This window comes from Acanthaster planci, linkage group LG09, assembly GCF_054643075.1.
Source record: "Acanthaster planci isolate LZ-2023a linkage group LG09, COTS_SCS, whole genome shotgun sequence".
Classification (NCBI taxonomy): Eukaryota; Metazoa; Echinodermata; class Asteroidea; order Valvatida; family Acanthasteridae; genus Acanthaster; species Acanthaster planci.
The window spans coordinates 1,904,442-1,926,545 of NC_141785.1; the positions used below are offsets into that span (position 1 = coordinate 1,904,442).

At 41.5% G+C, this 22,104-nt stretch overlaps 1 protein-coding gene across 1 annotated transcript in view; it reads right to left on the bottom strand.

Annotated features, from left to right (window-relative positions):
- The window catches only part of LOC110987527 (oxysterol-binding protein 1-like), a 172,475-nt gene that overhangs the window by 11,310 nt on the left and 139,061 nt on the right, over nt 1-22,104 (bottom strand). The window contains exons 10-12 of the mRNA XM_087141460.1: nt 19,645-19,740; nt 5,483-5,658; nt 4,968-5,188 (exon numbers count right to left, since the gene is read on the bottom strand). Of these exons, the coding sequence (XP_086997586.1) occupies nt 4,968-5,188; nt 5,483-5,658; nt 19,645-19,740 (493 nt within the window). The remainder of the gene's footprint in view (nt 1-4,967; nt 5,189-5,482; nt 5,659-19,644; nt 19,741-22,104) is intronic.

Consider the following 22,104-nt stretch of genomic DNA (forward strand, 5'->3'; position numbering starts at 1 on the left):
AAAAGCAATTTAAAGAAATTTGACTGAATGGGAAAGATTATAGAGAAATCACAAATTTAAAAAAGCCACAGTTTCCGATTTCCAAGGCTCCAATTTCAAAGTTATAACAATATATATGTGTTTTCAAGGTTATAATGTAAGTGGGACTTCTGTGTTCGATGGACAGTATTACTGCACTGAAAATGGAAAAAAAAAAATTTTGTTGGTTACATTTTATCAGGGTGAATGGATATTCACGTTGCTCTGGTGGGTATTGAAAAACGAATGCAGTCAGCAAACCAAGACAAAGTCAAGGATGTGTTTCATGGCATGTGTCATCAGGACCAAACCCTGGAGCTCATCCTTGATCTATGTGGAGACATCTAATCCAAACTGGCAGCACTGGAAGAGAGACAGGAGTGCATGGAGCAAAAACAAGACCGTCTCCGCGAATTAGTCAAACTGTTCCCAGTCAGGGAAAGGAGAGAGAAAGCTGCCTATCCCCACACGCCCAGTCAGAAGATACACCACAGGGTGATCGCCATCAACCACTGTCTGAAAATCGCCGGCGTGTGTTGTTCGACTTGTTGGCCTTATCTAATGGAGATGCATCTCCCACACCGGTACCCGTACGTTCCATGGCAGCAACCGAGACACCTCAAGATGACAGCCGGGATCCCAATGAGTCGGAGAAATCCGTCTCATCGCCAGCAACTTTGATGCCTCGCACTGTGACCGGTCCGGAAAATGACACCTATCTACTTGGCGGGAATGAGGGTATTGTCCGTGTGGTTGACGACTACAAGGTCATCCTGAAAGAGGTGCAGCAACGAAAACGATGCACAGACAATGACAGAGGAAGGCTCATGTGCATTAACCTACTGAAACGAGAGATCCCAAAGAAAGAAGTGGCTGCCCAAAATGTGACTGGAAATTCCAGAGATGCAAATAATGAAAGATATAAGATCCCTCAAATAAACCGTGGCATCGTACAAAGTATTTTCAGTCAAGCAAAGATTCACTGACTGGTACACGGACAGTTGAGTAAAACGGTTGAGGCACTCAATGAATGTTGCAAGAGGGCTAGATACAAAGTGATTATTCGTAGAACATAGTTTGCCAAGTGTATTTGTAAACCTGCCATTTTAACTCATCAAACAGTGCATTTTGCATTATGCATTGAACTCCAGTCATCTGTGCATATTACTTAAAAATGATAACTCGTGCTTTCGTGTTCAAAAAGGAATTCTGGTAGGCTTAGTGTTTGTTTTGTATTAAAAATAACATTGTTCAAACTCCGGGACAAGATGTATAAATGTAATCGTCAATCTAGATTTTATTCAATTTAGTTGAATTCATTTTAGGGGAAGAATTTCCTGTCGTTACCATGTAAACTGCAGAATGGGATGGTGCAGTCTCTTTATCCATGTGGCTTATTAAAACGTCCCAGAATATCATTCCCACATTAGAGAGTAGTAATTTTTAAGTATCTTTATTTAATTACTCTCACTTTATTCATAACTTCCGTTGAAGAGTTTAATCAAGTAAGATAAAGAGTTTAATCAAGTTTTCACAGTATTAACTTTATCCTTAGTTTATTATGAAAAACCTCTGTACATTTAGAGGCATTTGGATGAAAATTAATTCACCAGTTGTAAAGGAAAGAAGTGGAAAATAAATGTTATTCCTAATTTTACAATAGAAAACTAGTGTTTCAATCATTTAACGTTTCCATGAAAAAGTTTCAAGTCCAAGGATAACTTAAAACCAATCTTTAAACAAGAAATAGTTTTTACGTAAGTAAAACAAAACATCAGGAAAACAGGTAAAAAGCAAAAACAATGTCATGCACATTAACCACTTCGTGCCGGGGCATTTTTTAACATTGATGATGCTGGGCCGGCATGACTATCATTTTTTCCGTTTTCAAAATCCTTCAACAATTCATCATTCCATTTAACAGTCGTTTATAGCCGCACGGAGTAATCTTTAGGCACTACTCTAAGTTGACAGGTGACCTTCATTGACGCCCGAATATTTCAGCCAGGCCTGCAGCCTTGTAAACAGAGCCCAGATTGTGCGATGTTATACAACTGTCTTTGTTCACGAACCTGGCTCAGTGCACTGCTGACCTCTTTTCAATAGGGGCCAGATAAGCGTGCAGCGGTGCTGTGTGGCTCATCGCTGCAGTGGTGGAGAGCTTTTGTCCCCGGTGGTAATCTGCTTGCTCTCAATGCCCCAAACCCTGGTATACGGTTTCAAAACAACGCTGGATTATCACCACTTTTGAGAATGAAAAATGCCGGTAATGCCCAGCAGCCTGGTCTTTTGTTCGGAGTACGGTCTTTTGTTACAGGGCCCTGTTTCCTTTGTCCTAGTTCGGAGACCCCGGCTGGTAGTGGTTAAGCAATTCCACCAAGAAAATGATTGATGCCGAGGGTGAAAATTAAAAGTGTATGTGTAGAAAGAAAATAGCACTTGTTCATTTCATATACTAGATCTATCAAAGATCTAGCCCAGAGCTACAAATATTCACAAAAAATAATTCTACTATTTTCTTTGGTGAAGTCATAACACTGATGAAATGCGTAAACCCTTTCAGACATTAGAAGATAAGAAGAATGAAGTGTGCATCTTTAACATCACTTCACTTCGTCTGAAACGCTTCCAATTCTCACTACCTACCAAATTTCAACCCAGACAGACATCTACATCACAAGATATAGGGCTCTGAAGAATATACTTTTAATGTCGTGTGATTTCTCACCTTATGATGCGATCTTCACATGAGGTCAATATTCACCTAAGTTACTGCCCTTTCAAGATATAAGCAAGATAAACACAATACGACATGCAATAAAGGAGATTTAGTGCTTTGGACATTGCATCTTTCATATCACATGACCTACATGTACTTCCTGATGGTGTCACATCAGGTCATTATCCGTCTAAATCACTTATCTTTCAAGATCTCAGCAATGTTTGAACCTAATCAGACATGTAATTCAGGAGATAGAGTCCTTCAAAGAGTGTGCCTTTAATGTCACGACTTGCCACCTGATGACATCAACATCAGATCAGGTCAATTTCGGTCTAAAACCCTTTCCTTTCCAACCGCTATACTCAAAAGTTTCAAACCAATCGGACACGTAATTCAAGAGATATAGTGCTTTGAAGAGTGAACCTGTAATGTCATGTGACTTTTCACATGATGTGTCATCATCACTTAAGGTGAAGGTTCATCTAAAGCCCTCCCTTTTCAAGATATCTGTAAAGTTTGAACCCAATGGGTCATGTATGTCACGAGATACAATGCTTTAAAGAGTGCACCTTTAATCTCACATGACCTGTCTCCTGATGACATCATAATTGCATGAGGATCACAATTTCGTCTATAACACTCCCCCCTCTAAATTTCTGCCAAGTTTCAACCCAATCGGACATGTACTTCAGGAGATACATTACATTAAAGGATGCACCTTTAATATCAATCTTGGTTTATAAACCTTCCCTTTCTGACTATCTGCAAGGTTTCAACGCAATCAGGCATGTAGAATACAAAAGAACATAATTGTTATCGCGGAAAGCGCACAAATTAGATATTTTAAACATTTGTCCCTTTTTGGCATTCAATACAATGCGATCTGCTCTCAGTGCCACGTGCTTGGAAAATTGCCAAGTCATGAGTATGATGCCCTACACACTGTGCGCTGCTTATGTTACAGGCAGACAATGCGCATCCACACACACAGTAGCTAATGCACAGCATGCGAATGGAATTTTCGATTACGCAAATATTGTAAGGGTTTTTTGTTGTCAGCACTTCATCTGTGTGAACAAGTACACCAGTTACGCACTTCATGCAGATGAGTCCAATGTTTGTGACTCAACAATTACGTGACGTCATCAGTAGATGATTTGAAGAATATTATACCCCAACAGACTAATACCGTTGAAAACAAGTCAATATCTATAACCACTTTTAAACAGTAAGCCCACTTCCGGTTTTAACCGGAAGGAAGGTCATGTGATTTGACCCACACCAGATGAATTAAATACCAAATTACTCTGCCACTTGCTACGAACAGAATGTTGCGGGAGGCCAAGGTTGATTTTATATGGAGTTTAAAAATTAAACATTATATTTAAATATTCAAAATTTACTAAAAAGTCACTTGATCACATCACACTTGATGACGTCATCATGAAGTCATTGCTCTAGACACATCTATACACAAGGATCCTTCATTGATGTAAGTTTGATGAAGATCCATAATTGCTAAGGAATTAAAGTCGGTTGTGGAAAAAACGTGTACAAAACACAGGGGATTTGGGTCATCATCATTATCAGAAGAAGAAAAAAATGCAACATATGTAATGCCTTTTTCACAACTTGCGCTAAAGGCAAAAAAAAATCTCAAGGAAAACAAAAGTTGTTTTGGCAGACTTGCCGAAACAGCTAAAAAACATGTCTATACCCTGTAGTGGAGTGCTTCAGACAGTACCAAAGAAAACCAAGACACAAATAATGGTTTTGGGGAGTATTTATTAGGCGGAGAATTGTGTTTATTTGCATTTTTATCAATGGAGGAAGATTCCATTCATTCAAAGGTTCAGACCGTATTACATAGGGCAATAATAAAATAAAAAGTGTCTTAACCTCTAGGATGAAATATAATTACATCTACTATAAGCATGTTTGCTTGTGGTAACCCCTGCTCAAATGACTTAAATAGGCCGATCAAGCCTGGAAATCTCTGTGGCTGAATGCTAATATACATGTATCTGCACTGATATGCAGGAAGTTGTGGGTTAATGAGATCATGATAGTTTTCATAAGCCCTCAGATGCCTACTCAGTTTTTTTAACAGTATATGTCAGTAAAGATCAAACCATCCACTGTGAATATTAAAAGCTTCCTAACGGAACACTGTATCTAATAAAACAATGTTGAGCTAAAATGGACCTCTGTAACAAATCATACTTACCTGCTTCTGCAGCTGCTGCTGCCTCCGCCTCTCTTTTTCTCCTTGTTGCTCTTTGCTTCTCCTCTAAGCGTACTTTCTCCTTATTTGCATCATCCCATAATCCCTCCTCCATGAGCCGCTGGTCTGGCCGATTACGTGTGTCAGTTGGTGCTACGTCCTCTTCTGTTTCATTCATAGTTATGCAGAAACTGGTCATGTTATACATGTTCTCTGCATTGGGTCTGTAACACAGAGTACATGAGTGAGAATGCTGATCGTATCGATTAAGCAGTACTTGATGAGGGGTTTTAGATCTGATCGATGATTGGTGATAAATACTAATGCCCAAGGTTATTTCACTAAAAGTAAGTCTGCCAATTGACAACCTCAGTAACCTCAAAAGTGCTTCTTCCAATAACTAAAGAATCTCATCTAGCAAACAGAATCAGCAGAAATGGACCATTAAGACTAAAAATCCCACTGACAATATTATCCATATGGAAAACACACAGCATGTTGAAGTGCTCCATACTTACGGAAGAGGATTTTTCTGCCACAATAGTTTTGGTGGGGCAGTCTGATAAAGTGGCTTTCCTCTACTGCTCTTATCCACAGAAGTGTGCAGAACCTTTGCATATTCCATTTTGTGGTCCCATGTCCCAGACAGAATGTACTTGGCTGTGCTAAAAGCATCTGTTACCACACCAGTCACCTGTAATAAACATTGTAATATCATAACTAGAACAGTCTGTCTATTCTGCTTCTCTAAGCTTTTGAGCAAAAAGTACTTGTTATACACACATGTACAGTACGTGCTGTGCTATGAGACATGTAGAGTAGCATGTAGACTAAAAAACAGACATGTGTACAAAGTAAATTGGATTTGCATAAAAATGAAAAAGTCTACAAAATTCACAGGATTCATGAGACACATACTTTATGACTGTTATGACCATAAATATAATCAGGAGCTGAAGTTCTATCGATCCAGTGAATTTGATGTTGATAAGACATTGTTTAATATGTGAATGAAAAATTGTACTTTTTGATGATGCCATCATGACGTCACAAATTTGTTCAAACAACCAACACATCTACTTAAACTTTTAAAGTTCTTGAAAAGGAAGTTTGACTAGAGGTGTGTGTCTGTTAGAGAATAGAGCTTAGGGCTTTTGCATTGCAAACTGCACGTTTCTTTGAAATTACATGTATGTGTTTATGTATTTATATGCAGTATTCATGAACTACATGTACCATAAATGCGTGAATAATGACTTGTTTTTTGCAAGTTCTGTAAATCTGTAGATAGTTCAAAATATAACATTTAAGATGATGTCTCATGTACAATGCTCGACTTCATCATGAGGTAACCCAAATTCTGATGTGCCTACATGTATATTCCACTGTGACATAAGTTTCATATCAATGGGACTTGTAGTTCTGAGCACATAAAATGTCATGTGGATTGAAAAGTGACCAAAAGTCCCCCCTAGAAAACTGTGTATAAAGTCAATGGTAGAGTACTTCATGAGATGGTGTCATCATGACGTGATTGTACATAATATCATCCTGAGAACAAGATCTACCTATTGCCCTTTGCCATAACAGTAAAAATTGAGCGCACCAATTTGTCTCCCACTCAACTCACAGATCTCCTCCACACCTGCATCTTCTCCTGCTACTTCCAGTTTCAAGACAAGTTCCTTGAACACACAGCTGGGACTTTATGGGATCTCCTATGTCCCTGGTCTTAGCCTACATTTTCATGAAAGAATTTGAGTCCTTGTCCCTCCCTACCACAGATACCAAGCCTTGGCTCTGGAAACACTACAAGGACAATAACTTCGTTATCAGGTCCAAAGGACAAGACTCTCTCCAGGAAATTCTGCAATACCTCAACCCGCAACATTCCATCATCACGTTGGGGCAGAAATAAGCTAGCCACTTTTCCCTGTTTGACATCAGCCTCACTGTAGGAACGTCTAAGGTTCTCTCAATCATTGTGTCCACTGCAAGTCCACCTACATTGACCAGTGTCTCTACCAAAGTTCCTTCTACTGCCCCTGCATCAAGATGTCTGTCAACCACACCTTTGTTCATTGAGAGCCTGTGAGATTTGCAAGATATGAGAAGAGCTCCACATGTTCTTCCAGGAGGCAGTTTTCTGCTTTCCTCTTGGCCCCTTGGGTTTCACAGAGCCAAACACAGGGAGTCTATTTCACTGAATAACCGGATTCATTGACTTGACACTGTCTTTAAAACATTCTGCATTGAACGTCTCAAACTAGCCCCAGCTGATCTTCCTGGCTTTCTGGACCATCTCCACTGCTGCTAGGATTGCAATTTCCTTGGTGTCTACGATCCTGGCCAAATCTTGTTGTGTCGCTGAACCCCCGGGACCCCTCTCAATGTTGGGTCTCACTGTGTGATCTGTACTCCAGCGCGAGTGACAACATTGACCGGGAGAGTGGGAAACCTGGAAAGGGTACAGCTGCTGACATGTGTCCAAACAATTTAGTCCAGGATTGTCTGAGTTTATACATGCCAATTGTGTGTTTGCACACGTTGGTTTTAACTGCAGATGTCCGATGTTTTAATTGGAACATTAGCCGATGTTCGATCTGATCCGGTGTTTTTGCCGACAATAACTGAAACAAACCTTAACAGGATGTAGGCCCACTCCTAACAACACAAAACCAGTGTACTCCCTTGAATGTCAGTTTACACATTAATAGGATTAGTTTTTTGCCTGTATTGTCACTGAGTTGAGAGAATAAATTGTGTACATCACAACGCTACTACTGACAGGGCTCTGTTGTATTCACACCCAACTCAATAGACACAGCACCTCGGGCTGAGCCACGGGTAGCCTTTAGTCAAGGCACACTAGGCACTGGTGCACCATGCTTGGCTCATGGCTTCGCCACTCGTGTTGGTGTCTTCATTGTGCCAATAGCAGAGGTGCACGTCGTGTCCAGGTAGCCAGGTTCGCCTTTAGTAAAGGCTAAATCATGGGCTTCCTTCAGACCGGTCACACAGCACCTTGTGGTGCCACAAGCAGTGTAGCTCCCTGGCTCTTTACATGGCGGTCCATGGAAATGGCACACATGTACACTGATTGCTCCTTGGGGCCAAAGTCCGTGTATTGAGTTGTTGCGGCACGAATCATGCAGACGTAATTTTGGAGATTTTTACATGGGTTTTAACCATGGTTTAACTGTTCATTCATCTCACTAAATAAAAAAACATGCAGGTACAAAGTGCTGGTATTTTATCTTGCTCTAATATGCACAAAAAGTACTTTCGTTTTGTTTGTGATCCAGCTCCTTTAGAGCAGTAATGACCCGGGCTTGATTAAAAATCAGTTTATTAAGAGCATATGTTACTGGTTTTAGTTTCACTACATAATGACCAACATTTCTATCTCAATAAAATACATGCGTACTTGTAGATATAAAAGGTTGATGTACACTGATATTTCACAATGTCAAACTCTGAAATGGGCAATACAAATGAAGTGAAATTAAATCATGATTATAAATCCTTTGTTTCATATTCATTCACTGAATCTAAAAAGCTGATTTAAGTCAAAACAAGTGGATTGGAATTGAACAAAAAATTCCTACCAACCCAGTTTGTGTGTAACACACATGCATTCACATGTTTTATCAATATTGGGAACTAGAGGGGGGATTTCTTGTTTAAAATGTGCAAACCCTGCTAAAAGAAACCAATCAGTTGAAAATAATTTAAAAATTGAAACATTTTTGCCTTCCCCCCCAAATTAAACATACTGTAGCGCCGCGCCCCTCCGACGAAGGCGAGGGCGCCCTCTTCCTCGAGGCGCGGTGCGTCGGACGGCACGCAGGAGAGTCCCTGAGCGGCTAGGGACGAGTCCGTTGGGACCGAAGTATACCGTCCCCCAAGAAAGTTGGTCTTCGTCGGGATGATGGCTAATCTGATTGGTCGTAACCTGGACAGACCTGACTTGAAATAAACTTCGCCTGGACTCCTGACTTATATACAACAATTAACAAGCGGCTGGTTTATTCATCAACACACTCAACCAATACACCAGTAGAGGGCGCTATTGACGGGGAAACTGCGTGATTATACGTGACCGGACTTCACCCAGAGCAGTGAACACCACAATTAATTGTGGGCATCCAGTGCCGAATCAGGGACCTTAGCAAGTCTACGGGGCTTATTGTCAGGGCTGCGCTACACGCAACTCACGTCACGAGATAGCAATCCACCCTTGCATCGACCGCAAGCTCCTATCAGGAACTATACCGCACCACCAATCAGCCCCTCAACGTACCGAGCCCCTCAACAGCACACGCACCACTCGGACTTAGGCACAGTCACACTAGGCTAGGTGACTTTAACCCTTGCACAGGATTCTCAACCCTTACCTCAGGATCAGCCCTTTATCAGGACGACTAAGCTCAGCCTACGCACGCCTTTTATAGCTTTCGCGCTGCTCTGACCACGCCCGCGCACGCCCTCACGTGACTAAGCAGTGACTTCCGCTGCCCTATCGCACAACGCACAAGGCAGAGCCTATGCGCCGCGCTTGCTTAACACACAGCTATGCGCGCCTAACATCTGCCTCTGTTACTGGGCAGAGCGCCATCTATCTCTTTGCACCGCGCCTAGTGACTAGCGCCCTCTGTCACGTCACACAGCCTCCTGACAGGCCTAAATGCCCTCATTTAGATAAAGCCGAACAATTCACATGTATTCAACAATGTGACAGAGTGGAAGAACATTTGTAAACAATTGTGAACAATTTACCTAAACCATATTGCCACATTACTTGCCAAAAGTTTTGTTTACTCAACAATGTAATCATTAAGGGAAACATTGCTATGATTAGTTTGATTTAAAGCCATAAAATGGAGGTTCTGATTAATCCGAAAGAATTGACCCTCCTAGGATACATAAAAATAAGAGAGATCACACTTGAAATCATCTGATTTAACTGTAAGGCCCCTTTTCTTAAAGTTCATTTGTGCAGGCCAAGAGTACAGTCCACAAGGATGTCTTGCAGGTAGGTCCGTTGCCGTGTCTCGCGATGAATTTCCACGCCGTCCACGTACGTCCTGGTCAGCACCTCCTCTACGATGGTTGCTACCCTTGGCACTCTTGGTCTTTTCAGCTCGAACCTTGGTCGAGACTTCGTCGTGGGGTCCCTTTTGCTGGTTTTGCGTCTAGGTGGAGATGTAGCTGCCGGCCTTGAAGCCTCCTGCTGGTCCTCGCTCTTCTTGTCCTCCTCCAAAGGGATGCTGTTCAGGGTGTCCTCCTTCTCTGGTGATGCCTTCAACGGGGACAGGGGTCTCGTTTTCTGGGAGAACTTTTCCCAGGGTATCTGGATTCTCTTCTCGGGGGCGGGGCTAGTCTTCTTCTGGCTATGAAGTTGTGGGGGAGTTGCCGTCTTTTCCACCACCAGCCTCCGTGCTTCTTTTTCTGGTTGATCGGCCTCCTGACCTTTGTCTTGCCTTGGCCCGGGTGTCATCCTCTCTATGTCACTTAGGTTGTCCGGGTGAGCTACTTTATAGTGCTGCCGCAGATTATCTCGACGCCTCTCCGTGTAATCACACCACTGGCAGGAGAAATAGGGTGCTGGCCCATGGCTCTTCTCATGTCGTAACAGGCCCCTTAGGTGGCCAAACTTCTTGGGGCACCTGGTTCATTGGAACTCTATCTTAGCCCCGACCTCCATGTTATTCTCCTTATCTATGTGATTTTTTACTTCTGTAAAATAACAGAGGAAACAACTGGTTAATCATTACTTTGAGCAACCATTGATTATTTATTAAATCAATGTGAGTACATAATTACTATCGATATCTTATTGGTAATTTATGCTCCTGTTTGGGATATCTTCTAGGCCTTAATTCCGTCACAGTTTCCTCCGTCTTATCATGGCCTGACTCTACTGATATACTTGGTTCAAGCGTTGTTTTATCTTTGCCTGAAACCTCAAGACAATTGTTTCCTCTTTCTGAGGTAACCAAGATCTCAGGATGACTGCTTCCTTCATCCCTATCACCCCAAGGTTCAACCTCCTCAGGATGTTCTTGCGCATTCTCAGCGCCTGTTCTGGTGTTGGTCTCACTAGAGGGAGCCCTACTAGGAGTACTCCATGGATCCATTGGACTATTATGGCAAGGTTTCAGCCTATCGGCATGTACAACTCGGAGCTTTGCACCCCTTGACCTCTGGATGCGGAACACAACATCCGAGAGTTTCTTCAATACTAAATACGGCCCCTCCCACTTCAATTGAAGCTTGGGGCTAACCCCTTTCTTCTTCGCGGGGTTGAACAGCCAAACAAAGACCTTCTCTTGGATACCAGGATCGCACGCCCGGCGATCATAGTTCTTCTGGCGTCTCATAGCGTTGCCCAGGCATTTCTGCGCCCTCTCGTGAGCACTCCTGATCTGGTCCCTCAAACTTTTTGCATAGTCACCTTTTGCCTCGTCATCACTTGGGGCCGGCTGCTCGATTGTTAAATCAATCGGGAGAGTGACCTCCCGGCCTAACATCATCATATTTGGGGTTTCCCCTAGGCTTCCTTGTGTCGTACATCTGTAGGCGCTGGTTGCGAATGGGAGGTACTGGTCCCAATCGCGTTGACCTTTGTGTGGGTCGATCATCATAGAAACCATGGTGACAAGAGTCTTATTGAACCTTTCTATGAGCCCGTCTGATTTAGGATTGTATGCTGTTGTTCTTGATTTACTTATTCCCAGTAGCTGACACATTTCCTGAAATACCTCCGATTCGAAGTTGGTCCCTTGATCTGAATGGACCTCCCTCGGCACCCCAAATCGACAAACCAATTCTCTAACAAACTTCGAGGCAACTGTTTCTGCCTTCGCATCCGGGAGTGCATATGCCTCCATCCATCTTGTTGTGTAGTCTCCAACCACCAGGATCCACTGGTTCCCATCTTCGGTCCTTGGGAGAGGACCGACCAAGTCTAATGCCACTCTATCTATGGTTCCTCCAACATTATACTGTTGCAAGGGTGCCCTCCGTTTCTTTGGAGGCAGCTTCTTCCTTGCGCATTGATCACATTTCCGGATGTATGCTCTTACATCGGCACTCATACCTGACCAGAAGTACCGCTGCTTCACACGGGCCAGGGTTTTCTTCAGGCCAAGATGGCCTCCCAATTTCCCACCATGCAGTTCTTCTACAAACTCGCGTCGGAACATCTCAGGAACCAGCAGCCTCCATTGGACTGAACCACCATCATTCGACTCCCATCGCTGGTATAGTACAACGTCTCTTACAACCAACTGATCCCAGTAGGACCAATACCTCTTACTTGCCGGAGACCTATGAACTACCTCATCCCAATGAGGGCACTCCTTCCCCTCACCCTTGGCAATTAACAGCCATTTTGTCGACTCATCCGCCATTTGGGCGTTTCTAAGTCCTTTGCTGCTTACAGCAGGCTCCACCACAGCAACTCGGGCCCCCTTTATATCTCCTGGGCTCGAGGTTGACTTTTGTTTCTCTTCATCCACAGTAACAGTCGCATCAATATCGGCATTGTCACCATCAGAATCATCTTGCGCATTACAATGGTCGCATTGTTTACAAGGTCGTCTAGACAGACTATCAGCATTCTGATGCTTGGCACCCGGACGGTGCTGGATTGTGACGTCATACTCTGACACAACCTCCAACCATCATGCAAGTTGTCCTTCCGGGTTCTTCGAGTTTCTTAACCATACCAGAGAAGAATGGTCTGTTCGTACCTTGACCTTTTGACCGTAAAGGTAGTACTTTAAATACGTCACCACAGCGAGCAGCTCCCTTCGAATGACGCAGTAGTTTCTCTCAGCTTTGCTCAACTTCCGGCTTGCAAAAGCCACAACTTTCTCGACACCGTCACGCACCTGAGACAGTACAGCTCCGATGCCCTCTGAACTTGCATCCGTATCCAGGATGTACTCGGTACTTGGTAACAGGTAGGCCAATACCGGAGCCCCTAGCAAACACTGTTTCAACCAGTGGAATGCCTTATCACAAGACTCGTCCCAAATGAATTCTTTTGACTTTGACGTCAAGGTATGCAGTGGGCTGGCGATGCTAGCAAAGTCCTTGATGAACCTTCAGTAATACGAGGCAAGGCCCAAGAAACTCCTCACCTCCTTTACATTCTTCGGGACCGGCCAATCAGCGACTGCCTTAACCTTAGCCGGGTCCGTTGCTACGCCCTCAGCCGACACAATGTGGCCAAGGTAGGTTACTGACCTCTGAAACAGGTTACACTTGCTTGGCTTTAACTTAAGCCCAGCACTTCTAAACCATTCAAAGACTGTTCAGAGTCGTCCCAACTCCTCTTCACTGTTCTGCCAAAGACAATGACGTCATCAAGATACACCAATAAGATTTCCCACTGCAGCCCTGACAACACTTTCTCAATTAGTCGTTCGAACGTAGCCGGTGCGTTGGCTAGCCCGAATGGCATCACCTTCCAACGATACAGCCCATTCCGTACCACAAAACTTGACTTCTGCTGTGCATCCTCGTCCAAGGCAACCTGCCAGTACCCTGAGGCGAGGTCGAGGGTTGAAAACCATCGAGCGCCCTCTAACGCATTCAACGTCTCATCAATTCTTGGCACAGGATAGGCATCCTTTATTGTCACCGCATTCAGACCTCTATAGTCGATACACAACCATTCCGTCCCGTCTTTCTTCTTTACCAACACAACGTTAGCCGCCCACGGACTATCTGAGGGTTCAATCAAGCCACGCCTCTTCAAGTCTTCCACTTGGCGACTGATCTCTTGCTGGTTAACCACGGGATGCTTCCTAGGTTTTTGTTTTACTGGTCTAGCGTCACCAGTGTCGATGCTGTGCTTAACTATATCAGTTCTGCCTATATCGTTGTCTCCTTTTGAAAATACATCCTGATACTCAATCAGTTCTCAATTTTGCATAATCATATGGGGCCAAATTCCTTCGACTTCGGTCGTATAATTCGGTCAAATGGTTGGGTAGCGCCCCCTCGTGTCCCGCAACCTTGCCTGCCGTGGGCAGAGTTTCCACCTCCGCTGGTGTTATTGTTGCAGCTATCGTTCCCGCACGCAGGACACGTTTCTCCTTATTTAGGTTCAATACTCGAATGGGCACCACTTCGGCTGGCACATCAACCACAGACTTGGCCATTACTAGGCCCTTTTCTGCAATTCGGCCACCTGACTCAACTGGTTCCACGATCATACTTCCAGTCAACTCCTCATACTGACAAACAACCGTTCCGGGAACAATGGTCTCATGCCCAGCCGGTATCTCCCTAGTCCTTGTCACTACCACTCTGCCTTAATTTTCATTTGGGTTGCAAAGTTTTATGTGAAAAAAGCGACATGAAAAGGGCAGGTTTTGGCGATTCGCCGAGTGTGGTTGCACACGGAAATGCCTCGTGGCATGCGTGGGGCTTTCTTGTATTGTGCGAGTCTGCGTTCGTGTACATGAACATACAGGGTATGCATAGCAGTTAGCACCGTACGCATAGCATGCCTGTCTTTCAGGAGTTGTGCAGCCACGATGCTGCCTGCTGGTACCAGAAATTCGCCCTTTTAGAAGTCCCATTCAGTGAGTTGATAATGTGAGAATTCTAAAAAGGGAAACCTGATAATAATGAAATTGAAAGACAGAAATCTGGGGAAGTTATCATTTTATTGTGTTAATGTCAGACATTCACCCCAAAATTCAAAGTCATCCCCATATCATAGTTCTAATTTGGTGGTGTAAACCCGTGCTTGAAGAGCTACTTGTGCATGTGTACATGAAGATTTCTGTTCTTCAAAATAAGAACAATTTGTTTGAAAAAAATTGTTGAATTTGCTGCAGAAATGCCAGAAATATACCAGAAAAGAGTGAAGAAAAACTACACCGTGATGGGAGAGCAGGGCAGAGGAAAATTAAAGAGCGGCTAAAACTCACAAGCCAGAAATGAATCAGAAATGGAAACTCATGTCCAGATTAATGCTGGATTGTGTCTGTATTTTTAAGTGGTACATTTGCTGAAAAGATCCCTTAAAGAAATATTTGTGTAATTCATTGCAACGTTTGAAATCAACAGAAATGAGTAGGGTGTTTATTATGTAATTATTGCCAAGTCTCATTTGGAGTTTTTAAATTGTTTATTTATGAAAATTGTTTATTTCTTTTGTCTGTTGTCTATTAAAACCTTCAGAGGTTGATTTTTTTTCTTTTTATAAAACAGCTCTTATAACTTTTTGTGGACAGTAAACATGTCAATTGGAGCTTTTATCGGGGACCAATTATTTTTGTATGAAAACCTTCACGATGCAATGAACACTTAAAGTAATTATTGCTGCCAAGTTCAAGACGAAAGCAACTCTCACAAATTTACATGTCTAATAATGCTGGATTTTGAATAGGGAATTGCCATTGGTGGTATGGGTACTGTATTAAAAAATGCATCCCATAAAGGCCATACACGTTCATTTTGCCATGCCATTTTGCCCTGTCAGAAAAATCAGAAAAACCACTGAACTGAAACTCTTGTTATCTTTTTTTGGTAGTGTGATCATTTTCTAAAGTGATTTGGGAGCGTAGTCAAACTAGGCCTTAATGGCACCAGTAATTACACAGAACCTAATTTTGTGCCATGCACATTTTGTTTGGCCTGTTTTGTGGATATACATGTACATTGTACATGTATTAAGATCGGCAGCATAGCCATCGACAGCTAGGCCATGGCTCATTGCCAAGATAGGACAGTGGAAACTGGGCACCGGTGGCTTGCCACGTTTGCGTAGACCAATGAGACTTATCCAAGAGACCGGGCGGGAGGGGTTCGTGTTCATTATTGGGCGACTATTGTCAGGAGAGTCGAGGTCACTAAGTATCACCAGTATGAGACTGCAGAGCCTGACACATTTGCTCTTTTATATTCACTTAGCAGCTTATGGGGTAATGTAGGCCATGAATTATGGTCAGACAACCTTAAATAACTTTTAGTGTAGTTATTTTCAGAAAACCCAACATTTATGGATAGAGGAAATAATGACTAAAGAAATAAATACCTGTATAGGCCTACGGTATAATTATAACAAAACCTACTTTAGAAGAAACAAAATCACGCTTAAAATGAATTCAACAATAATTAAATGCATCTGAAACACCTGGATAGCGCAGTGTTAAACAAAATCATCACAGTGATTTGGAAAGTAGCGTTTTTAATACCTTCAGTGGAAAGCTTCCACTACTATACTTTGGAAGGCCAGTGAAGTTCTACAATTTTTTTTTCCCTCTCCACGATTAAATATATTTTCTGACCTGTATCATTCTCTCAAAGTGCATGGGAAAAATTACGTCAATCTAAAACTCAATAAAATCTAAGAAAGTGTAGCGGTGCTGTGTGGCTCATCGCTGCGGTGGTAGAGCGCTTTTGTCCCCGGTGGTAATCCGCTCACACTAAATGCCACAAACCGTTGTATACTGTTTCAAAACAAGGCTGGATTATCTCCACTATTGAGAGTGAAAAAATGTCGGTAATGCCCAGCAGCCTGGTCTTTTGTTACAAGGCCCAGTTCCCTTTGTCCAATTTCAGAGACCCCGGCCACGCGTATATATACACAATGCCTGAAACTGGAGCCCTGGCGGCAAGTGGTTAACAAAGGAGCTTAGACTGCAAGCAAAATTCAGTGTTTTGTTGATTTATTGAAAATCAGTAAAGAGACTTTACACATCTCATTTTTTCTTTAAGCTGCCTTTAATACTTCTTCAAATGGATTCAGATTTCCTGTGTTCATAGTCCTTTTCAGAGACCTCAACAACAATTGTATTGAAAGAAAAATTTCATTATGAAATTGTGTAATGGCTTGTTGCTTAACTGCATTAAATGAGGGCCAAAGAGGACCAAAACCATAAAAAATTTGTACATAAAATGAAACTTTACTGTCAGTTATATTATATGAACAAAACCTCTGGGGTAAATCCTGTGTTTAAAACAATTCCTTTTTGAAAAAAAATCCTTTTTGCAAAAACCTATTTTTTCAAAGATTCAAGATGATGCACTTCAGCAAGGTAGACACGCGCAAAATACGTACGTGGAGGCGTGGACAGCGTACGTGTTTGGAGGGGTTACATCTAAAATATTTACTATTTTTCTTGTCCTACATTTTATATGAAATAATTTGAAAACTTTAAATAAAACTTTGCCGGCTAATAAAATGTCGTACGTCACTGTATACTTCAACTCATTCCGATTAATTTTGAATTCTTTCCTTGCAGTCATCAGAGTCATCCTTGACATGCTTGAAATTCCAAACCATCAGCTCAGGCATCTCGGCTGGCATCTCTGTAACTGCTCCAATTGGAAAAAAATAAATATAATGTGAACATACTACCACAAAGTTGTGAAAATAATGATTGGCAGGTTTCTCCGTATTTACAGATTTACAAAGGCATTCTTCATCATGTGTCAGAATCACTTCACTTCAAAATTAAATAAAAAAAGATACTTCCTTTGATTGTTCCTGAGTTTAACTTATACTTCCTTTGATTGTTGCTGTGTTTAACTTATACTTCCTTTGATTGTTGCTGTGTTTAACTTATACTTCCTTTGATTGTTCCCGAGTTTAACTTATACTTCCTTTGATTGTTGCTGTGTTTAACTTATACTTCCTTTGATTGTTGCTGTGTTTAACTTATACTTCCTTTGATTGTTGCTGTGTTTAACTTATACTTCCTTTGATTGTTGCTGTGTTTAACTTATACTTCCTTTGATTGTTGCTGTGTTTAACTTATACTCTCTTTGATTGTTGCTGTGTTTAACTTATACTTCCTTTGATTGTTGCTGTGTTTAACTTATACTCTCTTTGATTGTTGCTGTGTTTAACTTATACTTCCTTTGATTGTTCCTGAGTTTAACTTATACTTCCTTTGATTGTTGCTGTGTTTAATGTGAAATGTAAATGCTACCCATATCAACGGCAACAAATTCCTGCAAAAAAATTAACAATAACCTGTTGCCCATAAGACAAGCCATGCGATTAAATTACAGATGTTTGCCGATATCTAATGTCCACCACACACATACAAAAAATTTGATCTGGGTTTCGCAGGGTCTTATTTTTCAGCAAACCAAATTTGACAAAAACTATTAATTTAGGCCTAGGCCTACCTTTTAACATTTCCAAACATGATTTGGCTACCACAACAATTTCATCCTGGACCAGGTACTGCCAGGACTGCAAAGGTAGTAAAATGTGGTCTCCACCATGTCCACAGCTGTGAATGTGGGGCTTGTACCGTCACGACGTGGAGGAATCCGTCAGTCAGTGGGCACTTGCCCCAAGCTCAGCTCAATGGCAGCCCACCACATGGTGGCCGGCCGAGGTTTTGCTACTAGGGCAGGAGTCAGCTTTCTTCCCACACGTGTCAGCTTCCAGGCATGCTGGATGGCTTGCCAGGCATGGTAGCCATGGAGTGATTCCGAGATTTCTTATCTCCGATGGAAACAAATAAGCCCACAGTCTCACACTTTCACAAAACATGCAGCATTAGCTCGAAACCAGAGAATTCTGCAACTTTTTGTGACACGGTACAAAGTGCATCACGTGCAATTTGAAATTGAAATGTCACCAAAAATATGATATTTATGGGTGGGTTTTCACGGCTAACAAAAATTTTAGCTGTTGTCCCGTAGTGATAGTAATGAACACTGAACCCTCATTCAACAAACTTAAGAAGGTAGATTTCTGTTTTAAAAAAATGCGGTTTTAAAAAATTCTTATATTTTCTGATACATACTGACAAAATTTATGATTTTATTCCAAAAATTGTCGAACATTTGACCTTTTATAATTTTACTTTGCAAAGGAATATTTCAATCATTCAAAAAATATTGATGATCTTAATGAATTCATCTGTTTTCAGAAAGTGGGAAGATTAGAAACCGTCAGATTCGATGTTGTCACTGGAAAACGAGGAAGTAACTGGAGAGTTGTCTCAATTTATCCCAAAGGGATCAAAAATCAATATTCATGAGCGGTAATGAGGGGAACCATTTTCAATTTTTTTCGCGCATGTACAAATGCACTTGCATTTGCGGGCTATCATGCTGAAGGGACTTGTGACTTGACTTGTGAAAGGACCTGTGAAAGGACTTGTGATGGACTTGAACACAACACTGGTACAAGTAACTATGGTCTTGCAAAGCAATTATTCAATACTACTGAAAAAGAATGTGCGGACAGTCAGATGAAAGAGTACTGACAGATATTGAGAGATATTGTACAATATGTACATATGTTATGTGTTTATGCTAGACAACATACATGTAAAAGTAATAATTACTGCTAATGGGTCATTAGGGAGACATTCCCAAAAGAACATGCACAAAATTTTTCCAACTTTACAGTCTCATAATTCAATATTCCCCGGTCTGATCTGAATGAAACTTTGCATGTTTTCATTTTAGACCCTACTTTATGATCTATCTAAATTTGGACACTAAAATTCGGCCTCCTTCTGGTAGTTTGAAAATAGGGAGACACTGAAATGTCTCCCTCAAAGCCAATGTCTCCCTAATGCTGAAAAATTTACCACAAAATGTCTCCCAAATGACCTATTTGTAAATATGTGCAAATAAATTTGTAAAGTGTGCATATAATAATGTGCGGAGAATGATGAGTTACCTTTCGAGGTGTGTCTCCAGAAAAATAGCTGTACGGTTTGTAGTTGATTCTGCAACATTCCTTGGTAGTGTGGTTCACAACTTCACATTCTCCACTCTATGTGAGACAATGGCAAACTAAGGTGTCAACAAAGTTTAACATGGCAAACAAGACACATATCGGTGTATTGTGCTCATAACATTTCTCTTTAACATTCAGGATGACATGATTCAAAATGAGAAATATTCTTTAATACAAGCAGTATTTCATATGTGGACTTTCTTTTATTCTCACACTCAGAAAGTTGGCTGCCCACTGTCAAAACCTCAGAATCTACAACTCATCACTCACTTTACTGCATGACCAATGAAACTTAATGGTCCTAGGAAGATTTTCTCCCTCTACAACTGCATACATGTACATGCCTGTGGAGCACAAAATTCCTAGAAAGCTGTTAATTTCCATGAAAAGAACATGTCAATAAAACATACAGGTATTCCATGCAAAAATAATAATGAGGCCTAAAATTTAATATTCATGGTAAAAGTAAGCAGACCTCAAATTTAATGGCAGCACATGCATTATTGCACATGCATCAAGATGCCATGTAAAGAGTGGTTAAAATGTTCAGGGATGAAAAATTGGCCACAGAAATTGGCAATCAAAAGCTGTGTTTCAATTATTGTTATTATTATTATAATTTTTGAGTTTCAATGCTCATAGGTAAATTCAATTTGGGTGGTATTATTACAATGTGATTTTCTGCATGGCCTTTCATACTGCAACCTGCATGCAGTGTGACTGCCTGGTGAAAATTACCGTCTGCACAACCCCTTGACACCGTGACTTTTTTCTGAAAGCTGACTCCGAGAATTCTAGCCTCGCTTGACCACAACGGCCACACCACAAATTCTCCGTTTGTGGCCCTGCGTGCTCTGCACGCTTTGATTTACACAGTGAAAAGGCTCATTGTTCAATGGCATGCAGCTCTATTCATGCTTCCACGTTCCTGTTGCCTCTTTTTAAAGTGGGGACTATTGTGAAGCTGGTGATTATGATGAAAATTCGGCCTTTTCATTTCTTGGCAACACACAAAGGCCCACCACCATATACACAAGAGCTTTCTTTCACTGTGTTCGCTCAAGCGCGGGCCAAGAATAGTAGCTGGAAAGCGGATCTCAAGTTTTACCAAATTTCAGGCCAATCAGACATGTAGTTCACAAGATATTGGCTTGTAAAGGTTGTAAAGAATGTACATGTACGTTTAATGTCACGTGATTAGTCACACGATGAAGTCCTTACCACATCAGGTCAATGTTTGTCTAAAACTCTTCCTTTTCAAGAGATCTGCAAGGTTTGAACCCAATCGAATATGTACTTCACAAGATATAGTGCTTTGAAGAGTGCACCTTTTATGTCACGTGACTTGTCTCCTGATGACGTCATCATCACAGGAGGTCAATATTCATCTAAAGCACCCCCTTCTCAAGATATCTGCAAGATTTGTACCCGATTGGTCATGTACATCAGGAGACAAAGGGCCTTCAAGAGTTCAACTTTAATTTCAAATGACTTGTCTCCTCATGACATCATCATCACAGAAGGTCACTTTTCCTCTAAAGCACTCTCTATTCAAGATATCTGCAAGATTTGAACCCCATCGGACATGTACTTCAGGAGATACGGGGCCTTAAAGAGTGTATTTTCCGTTCACATCGGTCTGCAACCCCGCCTTATTTGCATAATCATAGATATGCATTGCCACTCTAAAAAACCAAAATTCTTTGATTATATCGAACATAACAGTAATTGATTGCGCATTTCACATTTTCTGTGTACAAAATATAAGAAAAAGATTGCAGGACCACTATAGATGACATCTGTTGCACTATCCTGAACATTTTGGTGCAAAAATGAATTTCACTTTTGATAACTGTGACTAGAAGTTTTATTGTATGATATACACTTCGAAACTACCCTGACATTCATTGGCAAACGACGCCACATGGGATCTGCAAGCTAAGGGTCTGGTGTTGTCATTGACTTCATCACCCGTCCTGTTTGGGATTCAGGACTTAATATGTCCCCATGCAGATCATCAGGTGTCACGCCCCTTTTTTAATCAGTGAAAAAGTAAAATCCAGACAAAATTAATAACATTTGACATTTTGATAATGTCGATAATGTCCGTTACGAAAAAAAGCAATTGTTGATGACGTCATCACTAAATGAGCTCAATATTTGCCTAAAGCACTTCCTCTCCAAGATATAAGCAGGGTTTCAACCCAGCACTAAAACCGACGAACTAATTCCATTGAAAAAAACTTAATGGCTTTTACCACTTTTAAACAATAAGCCCACTTCAGGTTTCAACAGAAAGGAAGGGTCACGTTATTTGACCTAAACGAGACGAATTCATTTTATCCTGGCACTTGCTGCAAACAGAATGTTGCGGGAGGCCACGGTTGATTTTATATGGAT